The sequence below is a fragment of the Amblyomma americanum genome, chromosome 9 (genome assembly GCF_052857255.1).
Source record: "Amblyomma americanum isolate KBUSLIRL-KWMA chromosome 9, ASM5285725v1, whole genome shotgun sequence".
NCBI lineage: Eukaryota > Metazoa > Arthropoda > Arachnida > Ixodida > Ixodidae > Amblyomma > Amblyomma americanum.
In genome coordinates, this window is record NC_135505.1 from 92,030,018 (window position 1) to 92,056,788 (window position 26,771).

The window sequence follows — 26,771 nt, forward strand, 5'->3', positions numbered from 1 at the left end:
TTGTTGGTGTTTAGTAGTTTTCTCTTTATATTTTGTGTTTTTGTAATGAACGCCCATTTGCGAGTAAGCGCCTGTGTTGTCTTGCCTACCTTGTCGTTCGTCGTCATGCACGTTTGTCACGTGATACCGCCTGATCGCCTGTTCGTTTTTTTTTTGCGTGCCATGATTTTGAACTTTTCGTTGGTTATATTTCATTTTTTTAATGAATACTTCCCACCAAGTTTAGATTCCTGATGTGTAGGTTGAGAACCTTTCCGAACTTATCGTCGGCGCTGTAGCCGATGCCCATGTGCCAAATTTTGTGCTTGAAAGGCACCTTTGTTGCCGAGATTATTTCGAGGCATATTTTTAGCAAACGCGCAACATAGCTCAATGCAGAGAACAAAACATTTGGTATGGGTGCCCGGACACTAGGGAATAGAAGAGAACGAGGCTGCTCACACAGCCGCCAGAGCGTCTCTTTCCCGGAGTTCCATTCAATTCCCAGACTCTGTCGGGACTCCTGTACCGAATCCGCTTACCACATATGCGGACATTACAGCATATCTGCGCCTAAGTAGGCAGACGTTCTCAGAGCCCGCCAAGGGCCTGGATAGAGCTGAGGAACGACATATCGAAGGCAGCAAACCGGGTCGTTTATATGGCCTGCAATTCTAAAACACATAGACCCGGCTTTTTCGGGGTACTGTAAGTTTTTTTAGATCTGGGCAGACGCTTATCATATGGTGTAGGCCTGTTAGAAAAATCCGGAAACAAAGAGAGTAAATCAGCCAACGAGAGTGAACTTGGAGGCGACCTCGTACAACTGCTTGGACCTGAAGTTCTAGAGGGCTCTGGTTCAAAGAGCGCGGGCAGCGGCTACCGCCAATGGCGTCCTGGAATGATGGCTGCCACCCAGGCAAGGGAGCGGTGAAACCTTACACTCTCCTCTAAAACCCGCCCCAGTGCATCCAATAAAGTTTTACCACCACCAAGGTAATCTACCTGGCAAGCAGGATATAGCCGTTCTGCATTCCTCACCTGCGGAAATACAATTCCTATTATTTCTGGTGCCTAAAGGATATAAAACCGGTTATAAGTATTAAGTTTCTCTTTGGCTTCCTGCCTTCCGCGTGGTCTCTTCTGTACTCTCGAAATGAACAACCAGTTGCTACAAAAAAATCAGTCGTTACTGATTGGTGACGTAACTTACGTGGCAAGCTACCTTTATTAGAAACAGTTTTCGACACAGTAACGCATTAAGTATTCACCTTTTTTTCAAGCCACAAGTCTGATTTGAAGCTGCTCTGACCACTATTCCTCCTCTGCTCCTTATATGCACTGATTATATGCAACGCTTCAACTATTGTGAAGAACCGCAGCAGTGGCCTTGTGGTTGAGCATCCGCCTTGCACGTCGGCGGTGCGGAGTTCGATCCCTAGTGCCGCCGGGTACCCACCGGTGAAGCAATCTTCCTCTCGCCCGGTGCTCGGCTTATTCAGGGTGAAGTGCTTGGTAAATGGGTCTGTGACCCCACCTTGAGCAAACGAAAATACGTTGTGTCAGAGAGCTCTTTGGCCGCAGATTCTCTTGAGCCATAAAAATTCACTATCATCATCAACAACTGTTGAGAAACTGCAGCGCCTTATCTCAATACATTTGGTGCGCGTGTACCTAAAGGGAAAATTTGTCAAACAAGTAACTAGGATATTTAAGACGTAGATAACGTTGCGTTCCCCTGTTTGCCCTCTTGTTTGGAAGAGAATAATCCGACCGTAATATACACCGCTGAGGTCGCTCAGTGGTTGTAGTGCTCACCCGCTGACCAGAAAGACGCGCGTTTGTTCCCGCTCACGGTGGTCGCCCTTGGATGGAGGCGAAATGCTACAGACCTGTTTTCTGTGCGATGTCAGTTTCATAGCCTCTTTATCTCAAATACACCAGTTGGAGGTGTTACTGCTTTGTCAAGGCGATCGGACAGCAAATATCTCAACTATGATCTCTTTTGCAAAAATTCTCTTTAACCACGGACTACAGCAGCAAGCTTTACGCTCTAGAAACACGTTTCTTTTATCGCCGCAACAGCCGGCAGTCATAGAGGGTTTGGTTATTCAAAAAAATTGCGTGGTTTAGCGCTGGTTAAACCTGGAGTGACGCGATAGCTACAGCTAGCCAAGGGAAACTTGGTCACGTGACAAACCACGTGACGAACGACGTGATGAGCCACGACGCCACACCACCGGCCGCGGCTCCGCATCACGTGACCAACCACGTGAAAGCGTAGCGGCGCAGCCACCGGGTGGCGTGCAGCCACAGGGTGACGGCGCCGCCACAGAGTTGCGCGCCGCCGCGCTGAAGGCTCGAAATGCTACCGTAATGTAGCTTTCGCTACAAAAGCTGATTCGTGCAAAGTTTGTTATTTGCTCAAACAAGCTTCTCACCATATCTACTACTTAGATAGTGCTTTGTTCAGCATTGTTTTCATTAAAAAAACCCCACCATCTGCGCCTCCTTTAAGTTACTGCACTGCGGTATACGTTAGCGTGCACAAAAACAAATAGAGGTGATTAAAGCGCTCTTTATTTCTAAAATACGAAGTAACAGAAATGAAGGCAACGCATAAAGCCTGCAATGGTAGAGCAACCAAATATCTGGTGTCTAATACTTAAGCGGATGTCCTATCAATGTTCCCCAGAAAGTACTGCTTTCAAAAGCGTAGCCCATGACCATGCAATATTTAGCCGCAGACCTGCAAGAAGCAAAGCAAAACTGTGCTTTCCCCGTCGTGTTCGCACGAGCAGACGCCATCTGTCCTCTCATGGAGCTGCCTTTGATGTTGTACATGACATTTTAGGCTGCTGCAAATATCAAAAAGAAAATATCAGATTTTCAGCAAAAGGAATGCGAGATTTCCCGCTACAAGAAGCGGCTATTGTAGCTTAGAGGACTGAGCAAGCGATAATCGATTACTGTTAAAAGCTGACATGTCATACTATAGAGAGTGACGTTAGATTTTCTGAAAAGGTTTCAGGGGTCATCACGATGACAAAACGGCGTGCAAGTTATGTGCAAGATATGTACTGCGTGTGTGAGTGCCGCTGCCGCTGTGAGCAACCGTGCAACATCTAAAACAGGCGGGTTATCATGGAGTACATTCCTGTTGTGTTTGCCATGTACAGGGTGTCCTACTTCAGACTTTACATAATTTTTAAAAATAAAGTTTTTGAGTTAGAGACGCGCTTTTTTCAGCATAGCATTGTGAACGATGTAGTGCATCGCAATAAAGCCAAGATTTGTTAAATAACAGGCTGGTTAACTGCTACTGAACAGTTAACTCAACTATTACTCTTAGGCTCCTTAATTATTGAGAGCCGTGTAGCCTACCGTAAGTAATATCCCTATCAGTTTTAAGAATTTTGAAAACGTGATTATCTTCGGCGCTGTGGCCCATGTAATTTTGCATACATCGCACAAAATTAATGTCCTTTCGAGAAGCTTGCAAGCAAAGCAACCTCTGCAGTGGACGTAACTCGTCGAAATAGCCAAAATGTGCCAAGCTTGCCCCCTAGTTCATAACATGGGACTAAGTCACACGCTAAAATAACTGATTTCTGCACGTGAAATAGCTCATTTCAGAATTAATGTTTCCCCGAAGACAACTACTCAGAGGAATAACCGTAGCGACAATTTTATCCAGAATTCTTAACTGATATTTGAAAACTGTCTACCAATGCTATGAATCTGAGTGTGTTTACACGCTTGTGTGATATATACCCACGTTGATATGATCTTGCACTACAGGTCGCAGTATCTATTTCAAGTAAATAAATAAAGAGATAACTAAATAAAAAACCTGTGTTTGATCATCTACAGATTTGCATGAGATCATCAGGAATTATGTTTCTTGCGGAAAATTATTGGAAAGTAAGAAAATAAATACGATTTATAAATTAGGTAGTCCTCCTATTTTTTCGATATGAGGAACTTTGTGCAACGCAGCACCGTCGCCGTTCCCCTTGACTGCAGCAACCGTGGCAACGCATCGCGTGTGATCATATTGCTTGAAGAAAAAACAACTCCTTTGAGATCTTCAGATTTTCATTGCTTTGAATATTTTAGATGACAAATTAGAAATATTGCTTATGTTGTTATGATCGGGCACGTACCTTCAGCCCGTGAGGAATTTATGCGCCGGAACTTCCGTGACCTCTCAACAGGGGCGTCTCAATAAGGCGCCAGCGTAGAACGAACCCCCTGAGCGCCACTATCGCAGCGGCGTAATGTCTTCCTTCCTTTGGTGCAGGAGAAAGCGCTCGCCGACCAGCAGCTTTGGTGAGGCGGACTCTGCGTTGCGTGAACACTCGGTACTAGTTGCGTCGTTGGCGGCAGAAGCTTTCTCCACATTCGGAACGGCAGCGGAGAGACAAATATTTACACTGCCAAGGTGGTCCGACCTGTTCTGGAAACTAACTCTCCTTCTTCGAAAAGACTAACGACGCCGCCTATCCTCTTCCTTCTCCACATAGCGCACAGACTCAAACTTGGTGACCTTACAGGACGCGGAGCTTCTAGTTGACCCTGCACCACAAGCGATGCAACTGGAATCTGCTATGCATGGTGCTCAGCCACCATCACCACCGGAGGAGCTGAGAAGCTGTGACAGCGTCGACATCGCTCCGCAAGGGTGGACCCCAGCAACACCTCAAGCGGTGGGCCACTCCCCAAGGCAACTCGAGTGAGCCTTTGTTCGGACAATGATAAAGTTCTCAGGTTTCCTGGCTTGAGATCCTGGAATGTTTAAGTGTATTGAAGCAGCCTCGCAACGCGAGTGCCTGTAGCGTATAGTAGCATACTATGGAGTACTTTCTTCCCGTCTCTTTTCGCGTACTCTTACGTGAGGAATTTGACTGCTCGGCTAAGCTTCGGCAGAGCCCGCCGCACCATTCCTGGTTAAATGCCGCATGCCCAACATCGGCCACAAAAACTGATGGGAGCCCACCTTCGGCTCTCGGTACTTCATATCCGGTCACGTCGTTACTTTATCGAACCTATCAGCGAACTGTGGGTCCTTACGGTATAAGATTAAAGTCGTCCCTCTACGTACAGTGTAGTCTGAACACTATATTTGATATCCACTCTGAAGGAATATTATCTTGAAAATACTTTTGTATGCGGGAAACTTTAGGCTTACGGACCGTCCTCGACAAGGTAGGCCGCATTTATTTAAAATGAAGGTATCACCTTTTTTAAACAGCGGTTGGTTTCCAAATTCAAGAAAGTTCCTTTGGTTTGTATAACAATATAAAGAGAAGATAATTATAGCTTGCGCCAGAGGTGCCTTCGGCATTTCTCTCAATAGCAAGGTGAAAACGGAGTTCTCATGGGCACTTTTGCAAAAACAATATCAATAGTAAACTGTCAATATAGTTTTCGATGGAATATTTGCTGCGAAAATGTTGAGAAAAGTCTTATGGGGAGAGTTTCACCGATAACCGTGGTTTTTTAAGAGATATATTCCTGGAATAGAACATATTCTGTATTTCAGAGATGTTACCGCTGGTTTTTCAACTAACTGCTGTACAAAAAACTTTTTTGGCGTTGTTTTTTCTGTTTGTTCTCAGAGTAACGGGACTTGGTCCATGTTTCATGACGGTTATAACTTGGACAGGGAAAGCCTTTTATATTTTTATATTTCCGGGCCGCCGCAGTGGCTGAGTGGTTATGGCGCTCGGCTGCTGACCCGAAATAAGCGGTTTCGATCCCGGCCGCGGCGATCGAATTTCTATCGAGGCGAAATTCTAGAGTCCCGTGTACTGTGCGATGTCAGTGCACGCTAAAAAACCCGAGGTGGTCGAAATTTCCGGAGGCCTTCACTACGGCGTCCCTTATAGCCTGAGTCACTTTGGGACGTTAAACCCCCATAAACCAATCCAATCATTTATATTTCCCCTATAAACATCAAAATTAGTTTGGCTAAATTTCTGACGACGTATCTGTTCATGAGGCGTCAACTTTCTTTGCGCCAAATGAGACTACACCTTGAAAAAGATCATCATATTATGATTCATACTGAAAATAAAGCAAAACCAGATAACGAAGCCCTGAGGTGTATCCTTGACTTTAGGTCACCCTATAGTTCAGCCTCAACAGCTGCTAATTCCAGTTTATTCCGTACATCATTTAGACTGATAGGTTCAAAACTTTACATGGTAGCAGGAAGGCGCATCGTCACCATAGAGAGCATTGATCTTATCCCTAGTTCTTTCGTGCTGATATATTAAATTAAAGGAACGCAACCGCTGAAGGAATTTCGCTTACCTTATAAGTCGCGCTGTACACAACTGCGTGCAAAGTGAACTCGGAGCACTTTGATCCTGTGCTGCAGCTAGCATTTATTTTGCTGTTTCAGGTGAATTTCGAAGCCGCAATGTTGCAAATGATGTGAACTCTTGCAGTACCGTAGAGAATGCTGTAAATACTGCATGGCAAAATAGCCGGAAGCCTGGCAATCTCTTCTCCTACTTTTGATGGAGAGAACTCTTGCACCGAGTAGTAAGGCCTTTTTTTCTCTGGGTTTCCTGCATAATATGCATATTCCAGAAAAAAAAGTTATTCTGCGATTAACAGGGTACATATCTGACAAATATTAAAATTTGTCTGTTACAATTTTAATAATTCTACACGTTTCTGCGAAAATTTGTTAAATTTGTACTGTTCAGTGAAACACAACCTCCGTGTCTTTGGCGTTGATAAACTCACCAAGTGAGTTTTTGTTGCCTCGGTGTACTATTGAGGTCGAGAAGTGTTATAGTTTCTTTAATGAATGTACCGAGCAGAACCTGAAAAGTTTAAATTCTTGCTTCACCTTTGTAGTCGCTAATTTGACAATCTGTCACACACAATGACATCTTCTAATTAAGCTGCTACTGAGTGTGCTGCAGGTACCATCATGTATAAACGGGCGAAGACAATGACCTGTCTTTACGGCTTATAGAACATAGTGGGCTAGAACACGTATAGAAAACATCTCGAATAATCTAGTGGTTGAAACAGAAGATATTAATATACCAGTTAAGCACTCAACACATGTTGTTTCATTTGTAAAACTAGCGTACATATACAAGTTTATATCGACAACGCAACTGCTAACTGCTAACAGTGAATACGATAGAACCATATTAAGGCGGACGCCATAATAGCTTACTCCATTTATTAGGGTGCTATTGTTGCCTTTGAAGCAATCGTAGTGACGCTGTTCATTCGCAGTCACGTTTCCCACTCGATTGTATTATGCCGGCAGTTTACCAGTGAAGTTGGCGCTTTTTATCACATGTACAGTGGACTTTAAGTGTGGTAGAGTTCTGTCATCCACGTCCCCGACGGGTGCGCTGCCGCCCTGTTCGCTGGCATGATCTGGAAACATTCACAAGGAAATTCAGGGAAATGATTGCCTCATCGCAAAACTTCAGCTGTTTCTTTTTGTATGACTGCGACTTCCGCGAGCCCATAAGGTTAATCTCTTGCCGTTTATCTCAAATACCAGAAAGCATGCCTACCACGAAGCTCAGTCATCAACGATCATGGTTCCTCTCGTTGCCTTCCACCAGCTCTAGAATGTGTAACCACGAGAGTTTATAGATCGAGCTGCGCCGCTGCCAGTAATTGAAGGTGCCCGTGTGTTCACCGGTCCTATAATTCCTGCGGCATGCTGAGAATCACAGTGTGCAAGGCACGATTCAGAGTACAGTGACAGGAACTTTTTGACGAAGGGAAGTTGTAAACTCTACGTTACTGAAAAACAAACCGCAGCTTTGAGGTGCTAAAGTTCATCGTCTCGTCAAGTCTAAAGCAAGCGTGCTCAGATTTGTCATTATTAAACGTAAAAATGCAGTTCACGGCGCTATGGCGCTCTAGCAGCATCTGGCATTTCATATATAAGTTGTTCTCTTTAAACGATGAAATACTTCGTTGTAACTTGTCTAGACAGCAGCCATTTTTTTCTTTTCAGTTGCAGTGGGCGCGAACAAAAGTTTTATATATGTGGTTATACTGATAGAGATAGCTTCCACAAGAGCAAAATAACGCCAGCCAGTAGCGTTGCTGCTCGCATCGAGCATTACTATAAGTCAGTATTTATTGATGCTACAGTACAGTTTCAGAATTCAATGATGCTCAGTGCAGGGGAAGTACGAATAACACTCCAAAATCTCTCATCGAAAGAACTAATCATTCTGAGTTTATGCCTGCAGAAAGAGAGCTGCTCCCATTGAAAGCACATATTTTGCGAAATCTATTTTTGGTGCAATTGCATTGTTATGCCTGTTACGCAAATATGCCTATTACGCAACGCAATTCCGACGATTCTAGAAAGTGTTGATGCAAGGTTAATAACATGTGCATCCTATGTCATCGTACTGCTGAATGTCACACCCAATGATTTAAAGGTGTTCACGTACTCGATTACACTGCCACTGAGGTATAGCGAGGAGCGGCGAGATACTTGTTTTCGTTTAGGAAGGTAGAGTACTGCTTCAGTTTTCTCTTTGTTTATCTTTAGTAAGTTAACCGATGACTATGTGGCAAGTGATAAGAGCGTATGGTTTGCGGTATCTACTAAGCGGAGTGCATCATTGGAAGAAAAGAATAGGCTGGCGTCGTCTGCCTATATAAAATATTTTGCACGGTTACTGATGCTAGGGATATATATATATATATATATATATATATATATATATATATATATATATATATATATATATATATATATATATATATATATATATATATATATATATATATATATATATATATATATATATATATATATATATATATAACTGATCGGCTCTGTAAACTGTGTGCATCAAGACTACAAGTATCTCAATTTTCCGCATATATTGCAAAAACTTAAGCGTGGTCAGTTGGTCCAAGGAAGAGGGATGCTCTTAACTTGCCGCCTAAAAAATTGGAGATGCCATCATTAAATTGGCTAGGACCTACTTCGGAGAAGAATTAATTAAACGTGTGGCGTTTCTTTACCATCGATTAGTAAACGTGTTATGTTCCTGCTGTGTGTGTTTCTATTTAGGAGTCGGTTTAAGCGCCTCTATTTTTCATTGCGGTTGCTAGGAAGCTGGTTATCAATTAGGTTGTTATGGTAAGCGACCTTATCAATCCAAATTTCTTTATTTAAATTATTGCGCAATGATTTATACCTGGCTAGTAAGTCCGCGTCTCTAGTTTTTGTTTTTAATTGTGCAAAGATCTTGTGTTTCTTTTCCACAAGTCGTGTAAGGCGACGGTTTATTCAGGGTTTACGAGCACTCTTGCAGGGCGTTATGTCAACCACAGGGAAGCAGTCATTGTGCAGTAAACAAAAATTTCAAGGAACTTGTGATAATCGCCCTCAGCTTTGTTTTCTCTGCATACGGGATCCCAGTTCACTAAAGCAATGCGGCTGCTAAATTGCTCAACCCTTTCTTGAGAAATAAGTTGCCGCCGAGCTTGTGCATTTGCCTTCGTGTTGATTTTTTTGTCTACACGTAATAAAAGCGGCAAATGATGACATATCTACTGCGATACAGCCCGAAAAGAGTGCATTATGATTATTTGCTACGATAATGTCTAGCGTGGAAGCACAGGTAGCAATGATGCGTGTTCAACTACTGATAGCGTTGTTTACGGGTTTATGGGTGTTTAACGTCCCAAAGCAACTGAGGCTATGAGGGACGCCGTAATGAAGGGCTCCGGAAATTTCGACCACCTGGGGTTCTTTAACGTGCCCTGACATCGCACAGTACACGGGCCTCTATAATTTCGCCTCCATCGAAATTCGACCACCGCGGCCGGGATCGAACCCGCGTCTTTCGGGCCAGCAGCCCAGCGCCATAACCACTCAGCCACCGCGGCGGCACTAATGATAGCGTTGTCAAAACCAGTCACCTCTAGACGTGTCGAAAGTGTTTCCTGTGCTGAACTGACTGTGCTTATATCTATGTTGAAATCTCTCGCTATACAGGAAAAAAAAGCTTTCTGTGTTAAAAAAAAGAAAAATTCGCGCTCAAAGTGGTCCAAAAACATTGGTAAGTTGCCCTGGTTGGGGGGGGGGGGGGGGCGGTAAAGACGAGAAAAAGTTTGAGAGGCCGACTTAACAGTGAGCATCTCGATATCAACATTGCAGAAGCAGTGATCAGATAAGACTTCACAGACATGCTTGTTTTTCACTAGTAGCGCAGCGCATCCCCCACGTTTTGCAGTGCGGTTAGCATAAAAAGAGCTATTCCCGGTATTAAGGCGAAAGTCTGTAATGGCTCATGCTCGCGACCGTTCCCGTCCGTCCTTCCTTCCATTACGCTTTTCAGCAACTCGATATGCAAAAAAAAACCTTGTTCACGATGAGACTCGAGCCACCATCTTTCAGTTCCACCGCCGAGCGCGCTAACGACTACGCTACTTCCTGCAAACTCATATGTCATTATCCTTGTCTCGGACGATGGAGCGAATTTCCTCCAGTGTCTCCAGCATTTACGATTCAAAAACAGTTGTGTACTTAACAAAACATCTTGACCAATCACCAGTGACACAAGCAGCAATACTGCGCTAAAGGCTTCCGCCTCACTGCACTTTATGTCAACAAAGTGGCCCCTTGAATTTTTCACAGAACATCAGGTGAGTTGAGTTGAAGGGAGGTGTTTAATGCTACAGGTGGGGTTAGCCTTGATTTATCTTCCGGCAAATTCTCTACCGTAGCATCCCTCCTATATTAATGTCCTAAAGCCTCTCGAATCCACCCCGCTATGCGCACAGTCTCTTATAATAGCACACATTCTCTCCCGCAGTCACCATCTGTGCACACAATCAATCCACACAGTCCACACCACAGTCCACTCCAGAAGTCACCATCTATGCACAAATTCAGTTTTAGTAGAACATAGGCCATTGCAGTGCCACTATCCATACACACATTCACTCACAGTATAACGTAGTCCACTGCAGAAGACACCATTTACGCAAACATTAAATCACAGGAGGCCATAGTCCGTTCCTGCTGTCAATATTTAGAAACAACATCCGTGGCCTGCAGAAATGTTAAAAGGAGGCGTGCAGCCTCCCTTCTGCATGTCTGGTTTCCACTCGGGTAGACAATGTCCTAACTGTACTGTGACGGGTTCCTGTCTTCTTGAAGGAAGCGAACATATCATACCTCTCCGCGTTGTGCTCTGGGCAGTACATAACATAATGTTCGATATCCCTGCACATACCACATAAAGAACTGAGCGGAGACGATGCTATGCCCGTCTTATGCATCCAGGCAGGGGTGCGAGCACAGGCCGTGCAAATTCGATGTAGTAGAGTCGCCTGGGATCTTCACAGTCCCTTGGTCACACATGGCTTGTGGGGCACACTCCGTGGGGTACTGAAATGATCGAGCACAGTTTTCCTGTCGAGAATTTTCCCAACTTCGGATACTTTTTTTGATAGACTCTTTGGGAGAGCTTTATGGGCGTGATTGCCTGCCACCTCATTACCGTTGACTCCTATGTGAGAGGGCACCCATTGGAAATATAGAGTAAAGCTTCTGCTGTGCAGATTTTGTGTCATGCGCAGAGGGCTTATAGACAAGGCATCAGTAGGAAATCCGCGCTCTAACCTCTCAAGGGCAGATTTTGAATCAGTTAGGATGACAACAGGTTCAGCCAGACTAGACCCTTACTTGCGTAAAGCCACCTCTATAGCAACACTTTCAGCCGTTGGGGAGGATACGAAAGCAGTAAAGCGTACGGACCACTCATAGTCCAAATAAAGAATGTAAAAAGCCGCTGCGCTAGCTTGCTTGACCTTGTCCACAAAACCAACCGTGAAATTTTGAAGCTGGCGGACATACTCTGTTTCCAAATTTTCAAGTACAAGCGAACGCATTGCTGCCAAAGGAGACATGCGCTTTGCGCTCACATGGGGAATTGTGACCTTGCAGTCGAGGGTCGGAAAAGACCAGGGGAGATTCAACCGTTTCCTTTTCCTTCGGACATTAAGGACTAAAGAACTAAGAGTATTGAGTGCCAAGTAAGCTATCGACTCATATCTCTTGCAGAGCCGCTGGAGAAGGGATCGCCCAGCTACCGTCTCTCCTAGGCGGCCAAGATGCATTAGTAATCTCTGAGAAGCGACAACGCTAAGAGGTTTCGATAGAGACTCATGAAGTACTGTCTCATTCGCAGCCGCCTGAGGAACTCCAATGGCTCTTCTTAGGCCCTTTCTGTGGACAACTTCGAGACGTTCAAGTTGTGATGCCGAGGGGGAAATTAAAGGTCATTGATACATTATGCGAATGGCCACAAGCGCTTCATGAAGTTTGACCATAGAAGAAAGATGGTTTCCCCATTGCTCACGTGCAATTCTACGGATTACATTAAGACGCGAAGATATATATGAAGCAAACGCGTCTACAGCTTTTCGCCACTGTAGGCGGGAGTCAACAATGACGCCCAGGAAACGCGTGTGGTTGAATTGACGGAGGCAACAGTGACTGAGGTATATCTTCAACCGCGCTTGTGGTCTTCCTGCACCTAGAAACAGAACAAAGCCGGATTTTTCCAATGACAGAGACAATCCCACACCTTGAAGGTAAGCTTATGCCGAAAGTAAAGCCTGTTGAGCTATCAGGGCTAATCGCTTGTGTTGGTAGCCAGTAATACAAATACAGATGTCGTCAGCATATATTGACATACGCACTTGCCTGCAGCATATGGCCTTGTATGCCCATGCTTTGCAAATTGTTTAGAATTGAGCTCTGAAGCACGTTGTCGTAAGCTATCGCAACGTCAAGAAAAATGGCTAAGGAGAAAGGCCGAAAGCTGTCTATTGTGCAATGTGACTCACCAAGTCTAAAGCGCCATCTTGGGCACTAAGAACTCGGCGGAATCCTGTCATGCATGTTGGCAGAGCCTTGCTGTCCTCAAGCCACCACGATAAGCGTTCATTTACCAGCTTCGCCACTAACTTAGCTACACAGGAGCTCAATGACACACGGCGATACGAGGCAAGGTCTGTCATGTCTTTGCCAGGCTTCAGTACTGGAACTACATGTGCCACCATCCATGACAGACGAACATCGCCAGTCTTTCAAGCTCGATTGATGAAGTTGAGGAGCTCCTTCCGGAGTTGCAAGGGCAGATTATTCAGCATTTGATTGGTGATGCCGTCGGGACCTGGTGCACAACGGCGCCGCACGCCACTGAGCGCAGTCTGAACCTCACGAAGCGTGAACGGGACGTCCATGATAGACCTGGAGGAAGCAGGTGGTGTATATATACCTATTCCAGAATTAACACGTAGGAGTGCATCTGCAAATTCCTCTGCCAAGCACGGAATAGGTTTTTTCTTGCGTATTGCAAGAGCTTGAAAAGGCTTCGAAGGGCGAGATTCTGCAGCAAGGCTGCCAATAACTCGCCATATTCTCGTCATCGGTGAGAACACATTCAAACTAGCGCAGAATGAGGCCCATTGCGACCTGTATAGCTTGTTTGCATGCCGTCTAATGGCATAATTCAGCCTGTTGAAGGTCGTCTTCAGAGTCCTGTCGTCGTTCTTCCGCACGAGTTGGCGCTGCGACCTTCTTCTCGCTGTGCAAAGGATCCTGAGTTTTAAATCCGGGGCAGAAAAATGATCAGGTAACTGGACCGCCGTAGTTGCTGCTAGCTTACTAGACATTTTTTTGTCAACAACATCACCAGAAACACGTTCTAGGTGCTCTGTGTATTTGTCCCAGTTGACCACATTGGTAATTTTAGGACCATGCATAGGAAAGTCGCCAGAAAACACAAAAATCGGATAGTGATCACTTCCCATGCGGTCAGGCGCTGTTGACCACCTCACGCTGACGTCAGGCTAATGCAGTGTCAGGTCTATAGCTGTCGCTGAGGCTGGAGGCCGGAAGAAAGTGGAGCTTCGGTCATTGGCAACACACAGGTCCAAACTGTCAATAACGTCTACGAGTTTGCGTCCACGGAAATCCGAGTTCCTCTCACCGCAGACGGTATGATGGGCGTTGATATCACCTCAGATGATTCGAGGAGATGAGCAGCGGTCGCAGAGCTGCTGTAGAAACAAATCCAATGCGACCTTCTTCCGCGGGGACACGTACACGGATACAATAGAAAGGGTTCGAAAGCCGAGCTGTATTGTCACAGCCGCTACCTCAATGTCATCCGTGCAAAGATCATCAACGCTTAGATAAACATGTTCACTTTCCCTTCTTATGTAAAGCCCGGCAATTCCTGCAGGAAATGACTTTAAGTCAGTTTTTATGGGCGACATATCCAGTCAAACATCTCCCCTTGGCAGGCCAGCTTCTGACCGGGCCAATACTCTCTTTCAAGAATAGTTTTATTTCGACTAACCGATTTAAAATCCCAGCGCAGTTCTACTGAAATATAAACGGCACTTTCGGTGCATATGAGATCCGCGAGGTTCAACCCCATCCATATTAGATCGCAAGGAAGTTCTCTTTGAAGGTGGTAATTAGGGACCCAAAAAAAGCACCAGCTGTAGGAAGTTCTTCAGGTTACCAGGCGCCATTGCTGGAAGATGTGAACGCACGGCCCCAAACAAAACATGAAGAAGGTCAGACATACCGTCATTTTTGAGCTCCTTATTTTGCGCAACACACTCACTTACAACATCGACAAAAGTTGTCGACGGGGACACACTCTTGGCTGCATTAGCTGGTTTTTTTGTCCCTTGTGCATATGAGAGTCCCCCTTGCCGTCGAGTCTGGCTGTGATCCGGTAGCTCACGAACATGGACACTTTTTGCTGGAGGTCGAACAACCGACTCCCATGCAATGCACCTTGGCGTCTTGCTGGATTCAGGCCTCTTAGGAGCATTGTACGGCAACGCAACAACATCAGACTCCAACAATGGCAACTCGTCAAATCCTGGGACAGGCGTCTCAGTCGGTTGGGTTTTGGGACCAGCAATAAAGGATATTCGACGGTGCAGTGCGCTCACACGGATGGGGCAGCCTCCGAAACTCGCTGGATGATCACCACCGCAATTGGCGCAAGCAAAATCGGCCTTGCAGGTTTTGAAGTCGTGGTCGCCTCCGCACCGCTTACAGCATCGATCCTTTGAGCAAAATTTTGCCATGTGCCCAAACCGTTGGCATCTAAAACACTGTAGAGGAGCTTCAATGAAGTCGGCAACTGCGTGTTTTGTGAATCCCAGATCAATTGTTTCGGGCGCTCTGAAATGGGAGCGAATGTCAACACGATAGAGTTGGTAGGTTTTTGCAGCCCATTCTTTTCCTGGAGACTCCACACGATGCACTAGTCGTTCGTTTCACGTGCAGAACACCTTGTGGTTTCAGATAATCAAGTAGGTCGCGTTCTGAATACTGCTTTGGTACACCCTTAGTAACACAGGTGTTCTTCATGTAGGAATGGGGCAACCGCAGGTTAACTTTGATGCCAAAAATCTGAGAGCTCTGCAGGAGCTTGTAAACCTGCTCTTCCGTCGAGGCATCCAGCTGTAGAGCCTCGTGCATTGTGAACCGACTAGGAATTGGAGCTGATCACTGCAGTGATTGAATGGCCGCGAAAAGTAAGATGGGATTCTTCTCTTCTTTTTCTGTAGACTCAACGACTACCGGGATCCCAACCGTTCGTTGCTTGCGATGACTCACCAACTTGAAGCCCTCGTTGTCCACGTCAGCCATATCGGCCACTGACTCGTCAGCGTTCATCATTGTTGACTCATCCCCACTGAACGATCAGGTCTCGCTGGACGGGTGGTCGTCTCCATATTCTGGTCGCTCCACAGCCTGGGAAGCCATCGCCGCCTTTTCCGAGCCAGCCTCCTTAGATTGGCGTGGTCCCTTTAGGCTTGCCGGTGCCGGAGCAGCTTACTCTTCCCATAGAGAGAGTACCGCCTTGAAGATGCTGCTTTCCTCGAATATTCAACTAAAGCTAGAAAATTTAGGGAAAATTAGGTAAAAAAACAGAGCTTAGGCGACAGTAGATCGAACAACGTCTTCGTCTTCCTCTTCCACAGAACATCAGTGTCGTGACCATACCATGTTTACGTTAAACAGATTACTTCAAACGATATCCTTTCTGCCTGCCACAAAATGAGTCAGTTGATAAACTTTGTTCACAGAAGATTGCATGTTGGAATGAAATAATATGAATTGCTTATTTTCATCTACGCCAACATATTTATTAAATGTGAGGGTGTGTGAACATATGTAGTGCTCAATCCATTATCCAGAGACAAGAAAGCAAGAACAACTCCTTTGTGATGAGTAATGAGGTCGTATTACGTCATATTTAGGAAATCGGCTTTACTGCTTATCCGAATGATATCAGAAGTCTCCGTTTTCTGCGCGAGTATGCTGCCGTTTTTTTGTTCACACGTACATCCAACACGTTTCCTTTTTCCTTGCAACTGCGGCACCAAGAAGCGTTTGTTGTCGGGTGTCAAATGTTCCGTTGAGCAGGACCAGTGAAACAAATCTCAGTAGTTGATAGGGTTGCCTTTTTTCCTGCCTCAAGAAAATGGTTTCTCTTCGTACGGGTCGTAAATCTGACAACTAGATTAATATCATCGCTGTTTTTGATTTTAACGCTAGGCGCAATGTCAATGTCTGCCAGGTCACGAGGGATGCTCGTGGTTTGTGCGATTTGCAAGGCTATCTCTGCAGCTCTGTATTTAGCGGTGAGTGGCAAGCCCTTTATCTCCACATTGTTCGACCGGCTGTATTGCTCCATTTAAGCAATTCTCCCATCAGCTTTAGTTAGCCTCTCGGTTAGGTCCTGGTTTTTTTGCCTTAAGACAGCACATTCCTCCTTTGTTCTCCTGACCTCAGCAGTTAGAGTTTTCAGTTCTGATAGGACATTTTTGAAGTCATCAGCAGCGCAGAACAAAATGTTATGCTCTGGGTGATTGAGCGTATTTCGATGCGCATTTCGCGTTTGAAATCTTGAATAGCGTTCATGACATCAGCAGTGGCAGTCGACATCGTCAGCAAAAATTACTAGACACTCAGTTGGCATTGGCAAACAATGGAAAGGTTGGTCGCCTATAGGTAAACACCTCGATGCAGGTGTACTCACCTGTGAAGCACAAAGTGGCGCGGGAAGCAGTTAGTTTCCTGCACAACGTGGCACCGCCGACTGGATGGCAGGTCCGATGAGGGGATGCTTCTGTAGCCTGGACAGCACGCGACGTCACAACGGCACCTGTGGCTAGCAGCTCTCGTAGGCGTTGGCGATACGACGCTCTCCCACACGTGTCTTGCGCAGTTCGCTGGTGCAGTTGCATCAACCCTATGAAGCACAAAGTGGCATGGGAAGCACGTTCAGGGTCATTTGTCGTAAGGATCATTTGTGTACTGAACGCCTTTTACCCGTTTGAGCGCGAGGATCTCAGTGGATAAATTTTTCTGGTAAACCTCAGTCCATGAGGCGACTTTCACTAACCTAATATCTCAGTATAAAGTTACAATGAAACACTTCTTACACCTAAATTATGCATTTAAAACGGCCTGCTGAAATTTTGGCGGCTTCAAAGGTATTTCTAGGAAAGTGGTCAAACAGTATAGGGTATATTCAAAGAATAACTGACCCAATTGGCGGACAGGAGTTTGATGGCGCAATTTCAATTTACTTAAGTGAGCCTGCTGAGAAAATCCGCCGTAGCCGTCTGCCAAGACCAATTGCGATACGTCGAGAAACTTCTTTCCTACTCTTTACGCAACTTGTCAGTTCATTATGATAATATCAGATTAATACATAAGTTCTAAAAGAGACGCCCTTTCCCTCTTTCCTCTGATAGGATCCTGTCTTGGCTCACCTCATTATACCCTTTTCAAACATGCAAGAAGCTGGGAATGATGACACTCTCGGCGACGAAAGTCTTTGCCCCCTAAGACCAAAGTAACACAGCTGTTCACAGCTTTAAAAAAAGAAACAACAGCTCTTGAGCATGCTGCGTGAACGACCAAGCCTTTCCTTCTCAAAGCGATCAGTGCGTTGAGCCTTTCTCTAGAAAAAACATCACGCACATGGGTCGTGGTTTGCACGTGAGTGGGACGTGATACCGCGTGCTGCAAGGCAAGAAGAGGGCGTGGTTTGCGAAAGGTTTTCTTTTTTTCGTTTTAATTGTATCAATTGAGCGGTCTCGCACTCAAAGATGTAGCAGGCTTGCTGCTTTCCTCAACAAAAGCGTTCATTCGTGTGACTGATGGCTTGGGATGAACAACATAGCAATTTTTGCAATGATGACATAGGCCCACATTCATTGCATTCTTTGGGCATTTTCCCGTGTAGAGGAAGGCAGCAATGTTGGAGCAACAATAGTGCACAACTCCCCGACATTAAAAATAGCAGAGACTTATACAGAATGTTCGCAGAGCAATGCCTCTCTGCTTGCAGTACTCCCAGAAACGTTTCCACAATTGTTCATTTTCAGATGCAAAACCCAACAAGAACGACCAAGAGACTAAGCACTCGACGATAACCCTGTGAGAGCAACGAACTACGCTAACAGCTTTGTGTGGTTTGGTGTTTATGGGAGACGCTGTTAAAATAAGTCACTCTTCAGTTATACCTATCATAGATGGTTTCCAGCACAAGACGTGATAGATAACAGTTAGACGGGGTGGTATTGAGGGAAGGTGCAGTAGAAAATGTTTTATTGGGTGAATTGTAACACATTTTGTATTTTTACTCGAAGATTAGGATGATGCACTTCTGATTTGGTTTTTAGAAAGAAGGAGGGAGGCGGAGCCAGGTGTCATTACAAGTTACCTCTTCTTCTAATCGCAACCCGCTCGCCAGTGCCGGCTCACGGGTGGCATGCGAAGTGTCCATGACGTAACCCGTCGCGATTGCGCAGTGATTACAGTCATTGGCTGCTGAGCAATAGGACGCGTGATTAAAATGTTGGCCGCGGCAGCCTCATGTCGATGAAGCCGATATGCAAAAAAAGCCGTATGCAATCCATTACACGTGCCCTTTAAAGAACCTCAAAGAGCTAAAGTTATTCTGAATCCATTGAATGGATGCTCTTTTATTTCAACCCTTCTTGCATACCTTCTTACATTTTGGGGTAGGGACACAGTAACTGTTTGTTTCTCAAGCAAGTTCATTCCGCCGTCTGGCGCTATAAGCTGAAAACACAGTGACGTTGGCTCTCGATGTCTCAAGTTGGAAGCAGCCATTTCTGGAGATTCTGTTCTGGGAAGGTAAAGTTGGGAGCACTTGTTACCTAGCCGGCGGATTTTCTTCATTTACTCTAATTAGTGCGATAATCAGAAAGAAGCTTTCTTTTCCCTGTGCCAAAAAGACCTCTAAGCTGGACTTGTCATGTCCTGTCATCAATGAATGAAGTGGCGACGTATAAGGTTATGTGAAGCGTAAGTTATGATTTATTACACAACCGTGGATAATTAAAAACCACATTGAATTCGATTCGATTAATAGAACATTACACCGATGACGGAAGCCAATATAAGGAAAAAAGTAACGTTTTAAAATCCTTGAGGTCTAGTCTTATGATATACGACCGTGCTACACATATTTATGCTAGTCTGTAGTCGTATAGAGGCTCATCACAGGTCTACTACACAACGCAAGAGAACTTGCTTGCACATAACTCGATCGCATTATGCCTGAGGGCATAAATCACATTAGGGGCTCCTATTCTGCACTTTGGTCGTGTACTCAAAATGAACCTTTTTGGGCACATTTTCGGAAACAAATTTAGCACTAAAATTTTACTGAGAACTTTAACTACACCAAAAAAAAAAAAACGCCAGAAAATGCGAGCTTCCTGCCGTATATTTTGAACTGAAATATATGCTAGCAAATTTGAATGGCTAACTGACCGGAATGCCGGCAAGCTTAGGATTTATTTATTTATTTATTTATTTATTTATTTATTTATTTATTTATTTATTTATTTATTTATTTATTTATTTATTTATTTATTTATTTATTTATTTCGCTTACCCTAAATCACCGAAGCATCGTAGAGGGGAGCGGGTTACAAAAAGCAAAACCAGAACATAAAAGCGGCAGGCATGTAGTACAAAATACAAATTTAATCATATAGCGTGAAAAGTTAAAAAGCTAGAAAACGAATATAGTTGCAATATAAAAATAGACTGAAAAGCGAAACAAGATATGAATTACAAAATGCATAAATTAAGTCTTAGGTGACCTTACAAAAATGATTGATCAATGCTTGCCTGAAAAGGGCGTAATCTGACATCGTTGCGATCTCTGCGGGAAGGTGGTTCCAGTCTTTAGATGTGTTTGGCAAGAATGAATAATAAAAGTTGCTGGTGCGGCAGTTAGGAAGAGCAACCTTCCGACGATGGTCGACACGTGAGGAGAGGTAGCTAGGCGACATGATGAATTCACGATGTAGAGACTCATGGTAGTAAATTTTATGAAACAAGCAAATGCGAAAAGTTTTACGGGCGCAAAGAAAGACACGGCTAACCGACATTAGACCTCATTAACATTATGCTGGCTGTTTGGTTATAATTGGAAAGTGCTAATCGAATAGCTTTATTTTGCACCGTTTCAACAGCATGAGACAGTCTTTTGATTGGAATCCCAGATGGAGGCAGCATATTCAAGTTTGGGTCGGATAAGGGTTTTATAAAGAAGAAGCTTTAATGAAGTAAGGGCTTTACTGAAATTATATCTTAAGTATGAAGAGGTGCGATTGGTGTTGCTAATAATTTTTCCAGTGTGAGCTTTTCAGTTTAATGCGGAAGAAATTGTAGATCTTGATCAAAAATTGATTTGTCTTTGAAACTCTTGTAAGGCAACAAGGAATTCGACAAAAGCGGTGATATATAGGAATTTATTGAAAGTGTCCTCTCAAATATTACAATGATTTCTTCTAGGAAGCTTCCCGTTGGAAGTTGAATGATGGAAGCTAAAGCGGAGCTCTCCTTAGTTTTACGAATGGCATCCGCCGAATGAATTTTCACTGGGGTGGAACAACGCCATTGAGCCACAAATTGTTGTAAAGGTTGCGTAGCTCTCCTCTCGCATCGGGTCCAAGGAGGCACAGCGCAGTATATGTGAGGCCATCTGGCCTTGGCGAAGACGAAAACTTAGTGTCCGCAATGGCTGCATCGGTTTCCTCACGAAAAAAGATAACCACCATCGCTGATTCCCGTGACGCAGGAGGAACACGCTGGGAACTCGAGATGTTTATTACGCCTGCACCTGTCCTGCGGAAGTCAAATGATACTTCAATCTGGTGACGACCTTAATGTACAGCTACCGCATGGAAATACTGTCGTTTCTGCGGAAAGTTTTGAAACCTCGCACCGTCCGCCAAATGAGGAATAAGCCATTTCTAGGACCCAGACGCTGACAATAATTTAGAGCACTGTTCCGCCACGCTGTGAAATTGTCGCTTGATTTTCCTCTGCATACCGGCGCCTCTATCAAATCCCGGAAACATTTTGTTCGTCTTTGTCACGTTTTTAGTGCTGCGCCGATTAGCCCCTAGCTGGTCAAATTCTATATGAAATTTACTGCGCATTCTAGTCGACGTGAGGTATCCCTAGCAGCTTTCATTGCAGTTACAAGTTTTCCTTCAAACTAGAACTGAGGGCCTCTTTGCACGCCTGCTGCATGAGTTTTCTATACGCCCTCCGGTCGATATGCAAGGCTTTAGCTCGGCCGGATGCCCCCAGACCTGGAATCTTGAAATAAGTGGGTATGTGGTCACTTCCATCGGTCGCCACATCACTCAACCACCAGACACGCCGGTAGAGAGACCGGGAAATTCATGACAGATCCAGGAAACATCTGTAAGATCAGCTATGCAGGTACGTCAAAGTGCCGTCATTCATTACACGAAGTTTATTTTTTAAAGCAAATCAGGCCAAATTCCTTTCTCTTTGTTTAGATTCTAGGGCTTCCCCAAAGTATGTCTGGTGGTGACCGCTGAAATTCCCAATAACAATCAAATGAGTCCAGGTTGCCTCCATAATGGTCTTGAGCCTGTTGGCGCCATTAGGGGCTAATGCGTTTGGCGTGGCACCAAGTCGGGGTTTCCTATCGGATTCTTCTGAGGTCAGTGTTATCTTAGCAGTTTTAGATTCTAGCGCGCGAGCACTGAAAAACCTACTCTCCGATCTCTCTACTGTCCTGCTACTGTCTGTGTGGCTAAACTTGACTTGAAAGCTGGACACTTTTTGGCGGCGATTGGGTTTCCAACCCTCAGCGGCGGGGAAAGATGAGCTTCGCTGGCCACTGCATAAGACGACTATAGCGCGGCCTCATTTTTTTCTTTATTGCAAGACAGTACAACAACGCTGACAATCTTCTTGCCTAACTTAAGAAGGCCGAATCCCGCGAACCCGTCACATGTGGTCACATCAGCATGCTGCGATCACTCTGCAAAAACCGGGATACACATAAGTGCATTGAGCAAAGAAATCCAGATTGAGTGAAGGTCGATACACGGCCGCATATACCCTCCACGGCAAAGCGCACCGCTCTTTGAACGGACATCGACGAATGTGGCGTCTCTCCGTGGGGAATTATCATGTGGGTCTTCAAGAGCCTCAGCAGGCCCATGTGCACAAGAAGATTGAATGGAACCTTAGAACTTTCCATTGCACGCAATATTCCTATAGTACAGGGCATGATCTAAATTTCCTTTGTTAGAATCTGCTGACGAGTGACCAATTTTTTTAGGTAACCTCTCTGTGCTGCTTCACCCATCGAAAATTGTTTCCAGTTCAACGACAGCTTGCCTATCCTTCTTCAGCACTTGCTCGTGGAACTGCGGCAGGTTCCATGAAGTATTGCCTGGAAGTTGCAAAAAAGCGGCTATACGAGCGTTCATTGCACAAAACAAGCGATCCTGCTCGACAATATTTTTTACTTTCTAATTTATATTTCAATCTCCCGTCTGGAGCCGTTTACACAAACTGTGAGACTTATGTCAATTTTAAGTCTGAATATGAGACATTGCATTCATGTGGAAAGCAGCAATAATTCATAGGCATCGTTTATTTACAAATATAAAAATAATAGAACTCTGCAGTTTTTAAAGCACATTAATGATATGCTCTTGAGGAAAGAGTGCGCCAAAAAAAAGAAGAGGCACAATGAGAAGAGACTCTCTGTTGCAGTGTGCGTTTGTCTAGTGGCCCAGTCATATGCTTGTGAGATTCTTTGTTGAACGCAAAATATACTTGCGCTCACATGCGTAAAAGTGTTGAATGCGGTTGTAATCATGTATTGTGTTCATTTTTGGTTAGCTCCGGTGCGTTCAGGGGTCTTTTACAAATTCGACTGCTGTTTCAGTGTGCTCACATTTTACTATCTGTACGTACAAAATCTGGACACATCGTAGTAAGGAAAGCAGTTGTTTTAAAACTTCAGTATGCTGTGTCATCTTTTTTACAACCATTGTATTCTCGTCCAGAAAGAATAAATTCTTCTGCATAGTTATACTCAGGATCGTGATACAGCTAAATGTAGCTTATAGCTAGATTTTGAATACACTAGGCTACTAAACTCATAAGTTTTCTGTAGTTGGAATGTTGCATCGTTTTTTATCTGCACCCACTGCCATTTTTATGTGTTATTTTATACAAGCTCCTGTTATAAATCCGATGAGCAGTCCAAAATTCTTGCGCATCAATTTTAAGCACTGTAGTTTTGTAAAGAACATTTATAGAAATGATGAAGTTAACGGTGCCATCTTGCGATGCGTAGCAAACTCTACCTTTTAAGGTTTCTCCAATGCTCGTAACGAGTAAAGAGTGCCATAGAAAAGCATGAGGAATGTTTGTAACGGTAGCAGCATCGCTAGTAGCAAATAAAATGCTTGCCTTCCGAAAAATATCTAAAGATATACTAATTGTTATAGTGAACTCTTACCAAATATAACGTCATGTCTATACAAAAACTGGCCAAACTAAGATGCGGGTTTGTTAAAACGGCTGGTTAAAGCGAGCAAATCTCACGTGGTGGGGTAAATCTCACGGTCCTAAGATCTCGCTCTAGGCAGCCCTCGTACACTCATCTTGCCCTAGTCGACGGTTGGATGTCTGCACTCTTCGCGTTTTCGTCGGCGCCGCTCTAGCTGCTGCGCGACCTTCCATCTCTTCTGTGGCTCGGAGGTAGCGGTGCAGGATTCCCCGCGAACCCTGTTTTTTCTGGCTTTCTCTTAAGCATGAAATGCTTTTAGCACGCGTCTTGTTGAGCCGCAATGAGACCTCGATGCCAAAACGGAGGGAGATCATGACGCCGAGCCGCAGTGTCAAGATGAAATCAAACCGAATGCGAATTAAAACCCGAACCTAGCGAACATTTATAGAGAAGCGAGCGCCTTCATCACATATTCCTAAGGTCGGCTGTAACAGATTCTTTCGAAAGAAACCGCGAGCGCAGCAAAGCTGCTAGGAACCTGCGGTAACAAAGCCGCCATTGAACTACCTGTTACAAAATGAGGAGCGCAGAGTTGTGAAAAGGAAGCTGTTCTGGACGTTATCCACTGCCTCTCGAGAGCTGCAGCGAAAGTTTAGGCGGAATTGACATATTGAAAGGAAGTGACAAAGTTCAGTTTGGCATGGTAAGCTTTAGTCTCGTGCTTTTTTTGCTTCTGGGCGCGAGTTCTCTGCGTAGTTCGGGTTTCATTTTTCGTTTGCCTGCAGTCCTCTTCAGCAGACTGGCCAGCGCGTACTCATTCATTCCGCCAAGCACTGCAGCAAAGCCAACTGGGGAAAAAAATCTAACGTGGTTCATTGTGGTGTGTCATGACGTAGACGAAACACAATTTAAGAATGCTGCTGGCACCATCTATAGTCGACGCTAGCAGGCCTACGCCGATACCAGAAAGTATTTCATGCTTACGTCGTTAATTGATCGCGACAGAGAGCTTAATACGTTTATTCTACTTCCGAAGCTTGACTTTCACCGACACTTGGCTGTCGCGGGGCATGCTACTTTGAGAATCATCGTACTATTGGGTTTGTTCTACCGCTGTGAGCGTAAGTATACTGGCTCCTAACTTCTCAGAAGTGTCGTCTGGCAGCTGACTTCCTGCAGAAGTGCAGGTGTCCCATTACAATCGATCAGCTCGTCTCTTCGCAAAGTGTCGGTGCACGTCACCGTGCATGCCTACTTGAACATCTGATGAATGTTTCTTTAAATGAATTTTCCTGCACGTTTTCTAGCTGCTCTGGCTATTCAAGCCAGGCATTAATAGATGTATCGTCTTTCAGAGAAATAGTTTGTTTTTCCTATTCTCATTCTTTGTATGCGCATGTCACCGCACCAACCCCTTCGACGTTGTTCGTTTGGTATAGGAAAGTAATGCTTATAGATATGTACGTTTACCTACCCATGGCTTAACGGGTCCTTGATCACCTCCTTTTGCTTCTTCTTTCTTAAGCATTGCTGTGCCGTTGGGTGTGCATTGTTATCTCATGAAAGAAATTTAAACTGTTAATTTATACCTCATCTGTGAGAGCCGTGTGGCAAAATTCTACAGCTGCGACTTGTACGTGCAGCTGCGACTGAGTGCAGCAGAGAAGGCGCACGAGCGACGCGGGAAAAGGCTGGCGTTACTGGCCCGGGCATAAGTACGTCGCTGTAGGGCATTACGTACGGTTTCGGTTGTGGGCTGGTGGGGGCTGCAGCGCTCGCTGGATTTGATCTCGGACCACATCCGGCATGGCAGCGGCGCTGGCCAGTGGAATTTGGAAGCGAAGTTTCTTCAGTTCTTAACGCTCAGTGCTCCTCACAACCTCCGAAAGCTCTCGTCGGGCAGCGACAAAGGCTTGCAGTGCTTAACAGCTTATAAACTAGCCTGGCGCCCTTACTACGCACCCCGTTCCTGCAGAGATGGCTCCATGCTCGTTGCTTCCTTGGCAAAGTCAGCCACTGTTCTTGGAGGGTCCTGAAATATTCCGGCCAACTGCTCCTTTACAGCGCGCATTAAGTTGTGCACCTTCTTGGCTTCTGGCTTTTCAAGGTTGGCCTAACTAAAGACTCACATCTTGTATTCGATTAACTTAGCCACTCTCTTATTCATCTGCTGCGGTCTAGAGTGCAGGGCGATTTCAGTCTTGTCTTTTCGTCATTCTGCTACTGAATGTCGCTAACAACTCTGAGCGTCTCAGCGGAAAGCATCCTACCTGGCGAACGAAGCCTGGTGGTTCTCGAACCACGTCTTGGCTGAGTCCTGGAGAGCGACGTACACATTTCTGAAATTACGCTCGCCGCCCCACTCGTTCAAGCAGGCCGCGCAGTGAAAACTGGCAACCTGTCTTCAACGTCCTCGAAACTGTCACTGCAGAACAAAAGTGGCAACCGAGCTGCGTCAAGGACGAACGGCAGGGAGTATCTGGGTGGTGCGTTTTCTCGATACCCGCGGTTGTAGACAATGCCCTTGCTAGAGTTTTCAGTCCGCCGGGCTACAGTTATAAGCATCTATGGCGGCAGCCCGCTTTGTAAACGAGTGTGGAATCGAGGGGTTGAGAATGTGCTTCAAGAGCGTCTTCAAAATCATTGAACAAGAGACACTACCAAGCGGCTGCATCAAATATGACACCGACAGACGCTTGATGTACTCAGAGAAATTTACTGAGATGTACTAGAACGTGCAAGGAAACAGAAGGCTAGACAGTACGAAGAAACCGCTAGCTCCTTGCTTGTCCAAAGGCCGGACAAGCGCCAAATAATTAAATTTGGCTGCGTGAAAGCCGCAAAATAGAGATTTGTTGTGTGGAAATATTCCTGTTA

General features: G+C 45.0%; 1 protein-coding gene across 13 annotated transcripts in view; it reads right to left on the reverse strand.

Moving 5' to 3' along the window:
- Window positions 1–1,196: 1,196 nt before the first annotated feature.
- Window positions 1,197–26,771, reverse strand: part of LOC144103226 (uncharacterized) — a 49,070-nt gene continuing 23,495 nt past the window's right edge. Inside the window, exons 1-5 of one of the 13 annotated variants that reach the window (XR_013308274.1) lie at window positions 17,830–17,891; window positions 17,091–17,303; window positions 11,241–11,395; window positions 4,146–4,375; window positions 2,538–2,837 (exon numbers count right to left, since the gene is read on the reverse strand). Coding sequence is in view for 5 of the 13 variants with exons in the window: in XM_077635999.1 (XP_077492125.1) it covers window positions 6,385–6,557; window positions 7,285–7,392; window positions 17,091–17,298 (489 nt within the window). In the remaining 8 variants the exon portion in view is untranslated. The other 12 variants (XR_013308276.1, XR_013308271.1, XM_077636003.1 and 9 more) reach the window with 12 other exon arrangements.